Source organism: Bactrocera dorsalis, chromosome 2 (genome assembly GCF_023373825.1).
Source record: "Bactrocera dorsalis isolate Fly_Bdor chromosome 2, ASM2337382v1, whole genome shotgun sequence".
NCBI classification, from domain to species: domain Eukaryota; kingdom Metazoa; phylum Arthropoda; class Insecta; order Diptera; family Tephritidae; genus Bactrocera; species Bactrocera dorsalis.
Genome location: NC_064304.1, coordinates 744,211 through 756,378, shown reverse-complemented (window position 1 = coordinate 756,378; position 12,168 = coordinate 744,211). Strand labels below are relative to the sequence as shown.

Here is a 12,168-nt window from a genome sequence, read left to right as displayed (position 1 = left end):
ATATTGCTTTTCTCCGGCAGTTCAATGGCGCATTTAATGGGTTGATCAGGAACTATAGCTTCGGTTAATGAGGAAGGCGACAGTGACGGTGGCGGTGTAGCTGGTATATGTGGGGACTCTGTAAGACAGTCGGTGTATTGCGAGAAGTCGTCTGAGCCACTATAAGCTACTTCGTGAGAATCTCCTAAGTCAATTAGTTGCACTGAGTCGTTATGTCCGTGTGGAGACGTAGTTATCTCGAATTCGTGTGTTCGAACTGAAATATTGTCTTTTATAGAGTCATCCGTTTGTTCGTTTAACACATTGATATCGAGTAAAATATCAGGAGTGTTGTAGCGTGTAGCCGAACTCTCCTGACTCTCCCCCATAGTGTACGAATAATAGATGAAACCAGCCTCTGAGTCAGTGTCACTGTGTTGGCGTGAACTCATCTCCTGTTTCCGGCTCATGCCTCCGTTGTAACTATGTGACAGCTTGCGATTGCGTGACCGTCGAAATAGTTGTGCACGATTGCTGCGTATTTCTTCAGATGTGGCTTGGTGGCGTTTCTTTTCGATGGAAAAACATTCTGTGCTTGATCGTTTCGTTTTCGCTAACAAACCTTTAAATGTAAAGCCCTTGTCTCTTACTTTTTCCTTATCTTCTTTTACAACACCTTCTGTGAGTGATTCTAATTGTTTTCGCTTATTTGTGGAGTCAGCCAGTGTCTTGAGGAACTCAGAATCACTTAGAGCACACGGTTTTTTGGCATTACCTTCATGGCCGCTACTACTACGACTGCGATTGCGACCGTTTTTCATCTTTATAAAATCACTTTCACTATGCGCCGGATATTTCCGATTTCCAGCAGTCTGTTGTTGCTCGCTTGGTTCAGCACCAATCTGCATATTAGTTTGCTTCTTAAAATACAAATAACTGTCTTCAATGAGGCGTTTTAGTTCTTTATTATCCTCTGCGATTGGCAAGCATGTTGCTGGAGCCTGTAACTGCTGCTGCTTCACTCCCAATTGGATTATATTGTCGCAATAGTCGGTGGTCTCACTATCATCGCTCATCATGCCAAATATCTGTTGATATTGCTCTGCATCCAACAATTTTTGTCTCACCTGTAGAGATTGCTTACTGCTAGAACTTAGTCGTTGGCTGGGTGATTGCTTTGGCGAATTCTGATTAGAATTAATTGGAGAGGCGGACCGTTTCGTAATGTAAACGGATTGCTGTAGTTCCCCAAGTCCTTCTGTCCAAATATGAGGGTTAAGGGTCGTGGCCTCACCATTTGGTTGTTGTTGTGCGGCATGATGTAGTGCGATCATTGAGGGAGCGCTGTCGGTGTGCGTGACTCTCTCGTATCGTTCTTGCTCCAAGTCCCGCAAATCGATGCTACTCCGGCTGAGCCGACGCGGCGGAGCTGGCACTCGCAATTCATCGCAATCATCACAATCATCTTTTTCATCGTCTTCATCTGTTGTTTGTGGCAGTATATCCTGCGGAGAAATGGAAATTTCAAATTGAGTTGCTAATAAAAATTAGAATAATTCATAAACGTTCAGAATTCGCATCTAGCATTACGTTTCGATTGGAGCATTATAAATAAGAATTAACATAGTGTTTTCACCTCTAAATTGTTAATCGCGCTATGTGTCTCCTCGCGCGCTAAGTTAGCGCTCAGTTCGCAATCGCTTGGGTGCAAATAATTGAGGTTGGTCGATTGGGTATGGCCCATGTGCACACTGTTCAACAGAATATTCGAACTTGTACGGCTTAGAGCTTTCCTTTGTCGCACCGCTTCTCTGTGTGATAAACCGTAGATATAAGTACAAATTCAAGCCTAAGTGTAGCTATGGCGCGGATACGTATACTCGTTCAACTTACTTGTAGATGCGCCAATACATGCAGAGCATCACGATGCCCGGTATCCAGAAGCTGACTGAACTCGAAATGATTGCGTACGCCTTGTTGACCACAAATGAGCACTGATCCGGATGCATTAAGATTTCCCGCTGGTGCTCAGCGGTCGTATACCAACCCAGGAAGATGGGTGTGAACGATATAAGCGCTGGGAGTATCCACACGTTCGCGAGCATAAAGTAAACTATACGAGTCGTCATATACAGTGGATACTCGAGCGGGCGCACGATGGCGAAATATCTGAAAGCATAAAAAGTTAACAGACTCGTGCTGGTAAGCATAAGTTCTCAAATACTAGTCGGTCTGGCATCGCAGGTACATTAAACTTTCATTTTCCCCTCAAGCTTTTAAACACTAATCGTCCACGAAATGTGGTTTGCCATTTGTGGTCGCATTAATCATTTCATTTGCAACATCGTTTTCATTCATTTAAGTTTTGTTTGTGTTTGGTGTTGTCTTATCTGAACAGGGACCGCTATTCTAGTCTGCCGTTGTGCCCCCATTTATCAATAATCTCTGATGCTGTCACTCCAATAAATCACTAAACAAATATTCTAAGCATTCTCTTTCTCTCAACTTACCCTTCATTTCGGTGTTTCAAAATACTACTTCCCGTATATTCGTGGGCGTTTGCCATAAGGAAGCTGTGAGTTTCAGGTGAGAAATTTGCTTGTAGTGCGTTTAATTAATTTCGCTTTCCGAGATGTGCTGGAAAGTTCTTCGCTGTTGGCTTATTTGCACAGCAGTTGCCGTTGTCTTTAAGCCGACTAAGTGCTTGTGGCAGCTGTATTTGGACAAACACGTGGAGGAAGGAGGAAATGGTTGGAATAATTAACAATGAGAACGTCTTCGCGGTTTCCACGCCGTCTGCCACAACCTACACACTCACACAAACATATATACCTGTACTCTCATTGAAAAGTAACAGTGAAACTGATTAATGGGCACTTTGTGTGGAGTCAATTGGTTCTTGACACGAAACAGCCGATTAAGAATAGCGGTTTGAACAAAAGCAAATACACTGTCTCAAGCGATGAGGCATATAACAGCTACGAGTATTTTAAATAAATGACAACCCTTGATACGAGTTTACGAATAAATTAACCACCTTGAATCATGCTCAGTTGCGTTCAAATGAAGAAACATGGAAGGATTCTAACACTTATTCATTTTTAACCCTTTTAGATAACAAGAACCGCTTTAAAGCCTTTTTATTTGCGACATCAGATTCTTCATAGTGGCTACAGAAATACTTGTATCTCACATACACACGTTTCGGCTTAATTAATCCTATTAAAAATGTAAAATAATCGCCAGCCAATAGTACATAAAGTAATTGAATGAAAACAATAACTATAACAATGCCACGATGTTATTTGCATTATGACGGGACCGTGTGTAATTTATGGCGAACTTACCGATCGACGGAGATACAGCATAAATGCAAAATACTCGCCGTGGAAAAGTACACATCCAGGCTGTTGTACACGTTGCACATGAAGCGGCCGAACATCCACTTGCCGTCTGAGAGCTCCACCGTCGCATTAAATGTCATCGCACACAACGCCACCAACATGTCTGCCATGGCCAACGAGACGACGAAATAATTCGTGATAACGCTGCAAGGAAGAGAAGAGGACAAGGGTGAGCATGTGTGTTAATACGGAACCTCAAATGTTGGATTGCACGCTGGGGTATTTATGTGTCTTTAAACGCCACCGGTGGCAGAATAGGCGTGGAAACAAAAGTGAGCTTACAGTGGTTTATTTCCTCTCTTTCAGCATTGTCTGTGTATAAGAATAAATTACATTCGAGTGCATTATTGAGTTCTGGAAAATAAAGTCTATTTGCTGGCTTGAATTCTATTCAAGGTCATTATTGCAGTCTACAGTCGAAGATATGGCACGAAGACGGAAAGATGAAAGTTACACTTCTTCGTGCATTTTGTTCACTATGAACACGTGATCATAACTAATATGATAATGGATGTAAGCTGTCATCTAAGAAATGTGTAGGAAGTTTCCAAAAAGCTTCTACGAAGAGTACATAGCTTAGAAATCTCTATATTCAGTATTCGGTTTACAGTTAATTGTTAATTCTTTACCACCTATACACTTGCCTTTACGTAAGAGTTCGACTAAGTCTTTACATAAAACTGAAGTATAGTTGCACTGATATATCTTTGTACTTTGCATTCTAAGCTTCCATTCCAATATGCCTAGCATTTAGGAACACTCAATACTAACCAAATGGCCTATGACATACATGTATTATAGGTCAGTCAAACACAGTCGTGTTCCACTTGCTTTCTAAGTCTTTGATTATTATGTCCTCGTTTCACAGCAGCGTTAAGATGATGCCATAGTACATATTTGCTTTAGCCTTTCTTCCACTTCCTTATTATTGTTTACTGGACGTTTTGCAAATTTTTAACCCTGCCTTTAACAACGGCTCTTGCCAACGGCTGGATCTCATTCGCATCAGCGGAGGTCTGTGCGCCACGGTGTATTCGTAACCGTTGCTGATGTTGGCGTTGTTGTTTGTGTAAATGCAAGTTAATGAGGTCGTAAGTAAAATGATGAAGTGGAAGGTTATTTACAGTTCACTGAAGGCAAGCGGAGATGTGCGGCATCCATCGCAGAGCTTGATTGTAAGAGAGTGGTGGAATTTTAAATTTATGCTCGAGGCCATATTTATTTATTGAAGAATGAAGTGTTCATTCAGCAAAGCGATGCCTAACGGTAAATACCATTAATGCATCGTTATGCATATTTTTTTACGGATTCTCTGTTTTGTATAAGGAAGTTTGGTAAACTTTCTTCTCATATCATACAAAAGCATTGCAGCATATGGATTTCAGATGGCGAAGTCTTGTCTTAAGCTTCGTATCACCATTATTCGATACAATAAATGTAAACTGTACAATATCTCTAGTCTCTATTTTCTCGGATGCTTTTCAAAGTAAATTATATACATAGTTTTTGCTGGTACCTGGAGATAAATTGAACGGTTGCGTCAGATTTCACTTAACCCACTTCTATTTGATCTTGATTGCCCGAGAATTCCTCGTTTCATTGATTTTTTACTTCCTCTTTATATCCGCTCACTTGCAGCAATTGCGAGCCACTTAGTTTACTTACCGTAATTTGCGATTGCGGCGCACCGAAATGATGACCAAGGCATTGCCCAGCACCGCTGCTGAGATAATTGCAGCGAATGCGCAGGCTTTCCCAATGAAAAACGACAGGCTGGACAATTTAGCCCAGTTGTTTTGCGAGGCGATATCGGTGATGTTGAGTACCGTTAAGTTGACATCGTCGCTGGTTTTGTTGCCGCTATATATGCTGCCATTGTAACTCTCTGTGAATGAGTCGTTGAACACCAATGCGTTGAAAGTCGCTTCTGCTTCGCCGATGGTGGTAGCCAGCACTGTCGCAGTTGCTGTTGACGTCACTGCAGGCACATAGGCATTTGCGCTGCTGTATATCGCGTTTCTTTTGACGGTTGTTGGCGAGGATGCGTCTATATCGGCAGGGGTGCTGGCGGACGCTGGCGTTGTTTCTCTACCAGCTGAAGTCGAATCGAAATTCGCTGTAATTTCGATTGTATAATTTACAATCGCCGCTGCTGCTGGTATTTCAGTCGTCGCGTATTCGCTGATATTGTGAGTTTCGCGGTGGGTGATCGCTGCACTTGCCGCTGAAGGAGCTGTGAATTCTTGCGATGCGGCCGGGTGGCCGAGGTAGGTGATGACGACCAAGCTGGCTGCGATTGTTGTCGCTACGCTATTGCGTCGGCTGCCGCTGTATGTATGGTGGATATTGGTGTTGATCTCTTTGTTATTGCTCCCTGTGCTAATGCTGTTGCTGCTACTGCTGTTCGCCGGCTTAGCTGCAACGTTCGTGCACATCGTGCGTCTATCATAGGCCGTTGATCCCTCGTACTAACGTTTCAGTTTCGCCTTTACCGTTGGCTTTATGGTTGAAACTGTCAGTGATAGTGCTGTTTGTGGCCTGTGACTGTGTTGGTGGGGGAATTGGAGGCGTTTATATCAAGGATATTGTTGTCGTTTTTATTGGACTTTCGTACTCAGCACCTCGATTGATTGCAGGTTTAATTGCCATATAGCACCAATTTCTCCTCCCTAAATTTACTGGATAACTTTGCTTTCTAATTTTGCGTCCTAATTTTTCTAGTTTAATTTATTTCCTCTATTCATTTGCCATTTACTATTGGTTGGCTGCCTCGGCCGAATTCAGTTGTTTTCTTGTTTTCAGTTGAAAATTGGCGTTAGTGCTGATTGTGTTGTTGTCTTCCGGAGTGAAAATGGCATTGAGTGTATTTTGGGTCAGCAATTTATCTTTCGGCCCTTCGGTCGTTGCTTCACGTCTCAAAGGCATTGATATTCTCACTTTCTGTTGCAGTAGATGTGACAATTGCAATTGCAGGTTCAACAGTGTCCTTTTGATGGTAGTCATCAGGAAATTTTGCTGCGTTCAACAATCCAATAATGTCATTGTCACCCAAGTTGCAAGCTTTGTTGCTAGGTAGCTTGGTCAGCAACAGTTTCAGCCTTCAAAACTTCTGGTTTTGTTCTTGCAACTTTTGTTGATTGCTTTGAAGCATAATAATGTTGATCAACAGATTTTCACTACCCTTTTCCTCCGGCTGTCAATCACAAATCACCTCGTACCTCCCAAGTTCAACGAAACACAGTTTAGGTTCGGGTGAGCCATCGAGGACACGGTCGTCAACAACATTCTCGCTAACTGCTGATGAGTTTCGGCTCACCCACCTCCTCAGCCGCTTGGGCTCCTTGTGTCTGTCGACAGCAAAATCAGCAAATAAGTCACTTGTCGACGTCGTCAAATACTGATTATCCGTTTTTAATTAAACGCCAGCAAAAATCTGAAACGGAAATTAAAAAGGACGTGAATTAGCGAAAGTAGGGGGAAATGGGAAATAAACCTTGCAAAGCATATGCAATGTTTAACTGTTAATCAAGCGATTTCGGCACAATATTCGGTGGTTCTTCAGTCGCAGGCATTTGCTTTCCGTTGGTATGTTTGTATGTACAATTTCATATTAGAGAAGGGAATGGTATGTAAATGTCTGAATGTATCTATTTGTGTCACTGTAACCAGAATTTCAGTGGAAATCACAGTCTATCTTTCTTAACTTAATCAATTTTAGTTCCAGCGCTTAAACACGAAAAATAAGTGAAATTCAATTGACTTTGTTAATTTTCACTTATTTTGGCTATTTTGTTAGGGATGTCAAATAATTCATTTTAAATTTTTACCCGAATGTTAAAATTCAGTTAAGTAGTTTTCGAAGAGAATTCTCTCATGCCTAAAAATAATTTTTAACGGACTCCATTTCTTGTGTTCCGTTCATTCATTTGTTTTTACTGTCTTCTCCATCCATTCTTCTTTATTTATTTGCAGTCACATTCATTAGATGTTTACTAAATCAATAATAATGACTCAAAGAGGCAATTACCAATGCTTGAAAAGGATTTGTTGTGATTACTGCAAGCAATTTGCTATACCGTTTGATTTCCCTTTGAAATGCAAATGTAACTAAAGTAATCCGGAGACAAATATTAAATAGAAATGAAACAAATACTGTCAACAAATGAACAATGCCAGCGATACTGGCAGCCGAACAAGCACCGGCGGGCGACCCGGCAAATCCGACGTCAAATGTAAACAATACGCGAGTCGGCAGCGACGGTGCAGCAAAGGCAGCCAAAGTGCTTAGGAACTGACGGGCTAACCTCAACGCAAACGAGGTGTATGTGGGGAGGGGCAATCACAGCAGCTAATAAGGGAGTAGGGGAGTGTTCACACATAACACAAACTGTGATACAGAAGGATATGCAAATGTGCTTACCTTCGACCTGGAGAGAGAGGTATAAGTGAGCAAGCTAAAGGATTACGCGAAATAAATATGTAAAAGGCTAAGAACCTTTGCAAGCTGTCAAGAGGAAAGCATAAGGTTGATGCCGTAAATCAAGGAAAATACATCGTAAATGATTATGAAAAAGTGAAAAAAACAAGAAATGTTAGCTTTGCATGGAAGCTATTTGCTATAGTGGTCAGATATTGGCGGTTCCGACAATTGAACAGATTCTTGGAGCGGTTAGAACGTGTACATGCAATATTTTAGATTAATGTCTCAAAAACGGATGGCCCAACAGACGGTCATGGCTAAACGGACGCAGCCCGTTACACTGATAATTTATATATATATTTCGCATATACATATATGATGGCAGACAAAATTGGTACTTGCGAGCTATAAAACATAACGGTCTTTGACAATGCAACACAAATACTCTGCATTTTCAACGACAAAATGTGTGTTATTGTTGTCGATCCAAGAAAAATGTGCGCTAAAGCCCGAAGGTGAAAAGCTATTGCAGCTGCAATGTTGGTGCCTCACTTGTAGTTTGGCTATTTGCACCGTTATGTGTCAACAACAGAGTGCGGAAAAAGTGACAGAACGGCCAGAGAATGAGTACAATGTGCAGCATTCTGCAGAGCCATTGCATAAGTGCAAACATACGCGCATTTAAATAGTTTATTATGTGCGAGCTCGTCGGTTTGTAGATATGTTTGAACAACAGTTACCACCGTTGACCTTACATGCCAATTATCCTAGCCGCCCCTACGTGGGTATGGCAGCCTAACAATCACAAATACAGTAATATACGTACATACATATATATATATATATACATATGTATGTGCAAATGCAAAGGCTCGGTTTTGATTTTGACAACGTGCACATGTGCTCATGTGTATGCAGAAGTCTGTCGGGAGCACCAGACTGTCACAACCATGCTGTGTATCAGTGCATCCACTTAGAACAATGTGGTGTTGCTTCACTTCATGTTTATATATTTTGTATGTGTGTGTGCATGACTATCAGCCAGAGTGTGGTCCACTTCACAAGTGTGTAAATATGCAGATGCTTAGATTTCTTCTAGCTGGCACAATGCGTATGTGTGTATAAGTGAAAGCCAACATTTGCATACTTACAGACGCATATAGCATATAGACAGCATTTAAATATCTGCAAATACATGTGTAACTGTTTGTCTGACTACTTAAATGCCTGACATGGCAGGCTCTGAAGCTCTCGGTCAATCCGCTCACGTACTGGTTGACCATAACAAACAGCTGCTACAACGAGTTTCCCTTAGCTCACACATCCATACACATACACACATGGCTGGATGGAATGCCACATTGGGTTATTGTTTCGAATGTTGCCAACGCTTTCTTTCTCTCGAAATATATGCGCACGTAATATGGAAATGGAATGGAAATAGAAATGAAATTGTGCTTGCCGACTCTCGGTCTGTCTGTCGGTGAAGCGTGGTCAGCAAATCCTTCTTGGCGCTTACAATTTTCCATAATGATGATTGCATTTGTCATTATCAGTGCTTACGTTGACCATTTCCATAGCGGCCGGGCCCGTCAATGGCTGCCATTTAAGTACTGAATGGATAGAATGGCTGTCGGCGCGAGAATATAAGAAATTGTTAGTTACCAGCAAACGTTCACAATTATCTCTGGCCGTCAACTTGCTTGTGCCAAATCTGTGACTTAATAGCTGACTAATGGGCGATTTACAAGCTTACGATGCTCCCTGCAAACACACAATGTTGCCTCCAAGTTCAATGCCATCAACTGAGGAAAATTTAGAGTATTTAATTTCAGTCTGACATTGCAAAGCTCCACATTAATTGCCTATCGATTCATTAAGGGGACATGGAAGCATAAATACATAAGTACATAATCTCATTGCGCTTGTTACGGGGACTTTGGAATGCCAAACTAACTGATTACTCTCCTGTTGTTATTAATAGTATTCCAATACTTCACAGATTGAAATAATTTACATAATGGATTGTCTTGGCTTGGTTGTTTTCATATTTTGAATGAATTGAATAAAGAACAAAACGTCAAGAACCTGGCATGATTTTGAAACGTATATACTTACATACTTATGAATATACATATATGCATCTATTTCAAAGTCTTCCCTAAAACTCCATGTGGAGGTTATTAAACATGTCTTTGAACCCACAAGTATCTTAGCTCCCTTTTCTGGAATAGTGAGACTTCCAACCTTCAGCCAAAAAGTTCAATTTAGATTAATTTCAGAGTTATTTCTGTGCTTTCATTACAACAATTCATATATTGTCCTGCTTTAAAAAGTTTTCACATCTGCGTTGTGGGGCGGTTGCGGAAGCGTTGAGATGCCGGCCTTGGATAGGTAGCCGTTCGCAATAAAGGCGGTGGGAGTCGGGACGTTGTCGTGATGCAACTTCCAATTGACTGCGATGTTTTGTCGTACCTGATTTACTCTTCGTTTGTGCCTCTTGGGAACTTCCACGTAAAACTTGGCGTTGAGGGTTTGTCCAGGAGGAGCAAATTCATGGTGGACGATGCCTTTGATATCAAAAAAACAATGAGCATCGCTTTCACTTTGGATTTGCTCATTCATCAGCGACCTTTTCCCGGTCCTCCAAAAAGCCTGGTGCCACCGAAACACACCACTTCTTGCTAAAGCAACATCTGGGTAAGCCTGCTTGATCATATCAAACGTCTCTGTTGCAGATTTATCAAGTTTCACAGAGAATTTAATTGCGTATCTCTGTTCTACTGAACCCTGCATTTGCGGCTTGCACTACTCACAGTAACAAAATGTTTGTCCTAATTGTCCAGGTACTCGGGGACAACTAACCAGCCGCTCGTTCGTTACCTAGGAACGCCCTCTACGGAATCCAATCGCGGCGGAAAAAAATCAGTCCTATTACTTTCTATGTATGTACGTGGCATAGATTAACAATAGTGACTAGATTAAGAAGTTAAGTGTATGCTGAGGTCACTTCTTCTGCTTTACGCTGTTTATGACCTTCTACTTCCAAGAGTGTTGCGCACATAATATAATGCGAGTTACACTTCGGAACGAATATGTTAATCAGATTAAGCTTGTTTAATTTGCACATTTTCGACAATTTTTCTAAAATAATGATTTAGAAGAAACCAAAATGGCAAATCACGCTTTGATATTAGATAAGCTCCAGCGTCTTTCCATGACGAAGCAGTCGTACAAAAATAAATATGTACATATTGCCAAAATGTGCCCGTCAAAGCGACTATAAATTATGGCTGCCACTAACGTTGTGGCAGCAGTAGTCCTTGGCGATTGCCTGTACTAACATACCCAGTTGCTTTTATTAAGTCGTGAAATCCTGCTTGAAAAGCATAAATAAGCCATGGGTCAGCGAATTGTTTTCATTATTATGCTTTTCGCCGGTTGCTGTTATACGCTTTGTAGGGCCAAGTTGCTTGAGCCGGTCGATTACCAGGTTAGTATGCTTTAAAGCTCCATTTCGAAGGAAACGAATTTAATGCTCTGCCATATAATTGTGGCATCCAGGGTGACCTGTTTATTGGTTTGAAGAATCAGCAGCCACATAAACGCTACCAAAGCAATGAGCCGAGTGAGCTGAACGCCATCCAAGGAAAGAACGAAAATGCGGACATATTTGATGAGCTGCAAGCCGATGTTTACGAAAACCTCGTGCGGTTAATGAAAGGTTGGTGGACCACAGTATTTTATTATTCAAAGCTGAGTTATGTTCAACTGCGAATCTCTTTCAGAAATGCAAAAGGAGCGTGAACGCGTGTCAATCCGTTATAAACCGAATTTAGGCAAACGCTCTCAGTTATACAAATAGAAGCCGTTTACCGCCAAGATAGAGGATAAACTTACATAAACATCCGGAATACCATAAGATGGAAAATGCAAAATGTGTATATTCGAGCCCAATATTGTCCTAGATATGTATGAAATGTTAAGGCTTTATAAAAATAAAATGTAAAACAGAGTTTTTAGTGTAAGTGTTTAGTTCTATTAACTGCGTTCATGTTCTTGGTTTTAGTGTTTGAAATATGCTTAAAATAAACAAATGAATACATAATCCATATGTTGCAACATTAATCCAACATGTTTTCTCCCAAGAAGCTCCTAGCAGCCTAATGGTATAAAGAATGGGTGATGCATATTTCACTTTTACTTTGGAGCCTCAAAGAGAATGCAGATAAGGGGTAATTTTAAGGAGCGACTCCATAATGAGCATTTTGTCAAAGTTGAAGCTCTTATTTTCGCCGTCATAGATAAAAAATAAAAAGAAAAGAAAATCTTTGTGCGAAAATTAGCCTGCAGTCTTAAGGCAAT

General features: G+C 41.1%; 1 protein-coding gene and 1 long non-coding RNA gene across 7 annotated transcripts in view; one reads left to right on the top strand and one right to left on the bottom strand.

Annotated features, from left to right (window-relative positions):
* The window catches only part of LOC125775272 (octopamine receptor beta-3R), a gene marked incomplete at its 3' end in the record, with an annotated part of 64,096 nt that continues 51,928 nt past the window's right edge, over positions 1–12,168 (bottom strand). For all 6 annotated transcript variants that reach the window (XM_049449774.1, XM_049449775.1, XM_049449776.1 and 3 more), the window contains 5 exon segments: positions 1–1,484; positions 1,616–1,790; positions 1,873–2,148; positions 3,327–3,527; positions 5,049–6,816. In XM_049449774.1, the coding sequence (XP_049305731.1) occupies positions 1–1,484; positions 1,616–1,790; positions 1,873–2,148; positions 3,327–3,527; positions 5,049–5,818 (2,906 nt within the window).
* Positions 7,594–11,911, top strand: LOC105232536 (uncharacterized). Its single transcript, XR_007421863.1, has 3 exons — positions 7,594–11,296; positions 11,368–11,527; positions 11,592–11,911. It is a non-coding gene; the product is annotated as an uncharacterized LOC105232536 (long non-coding RNA).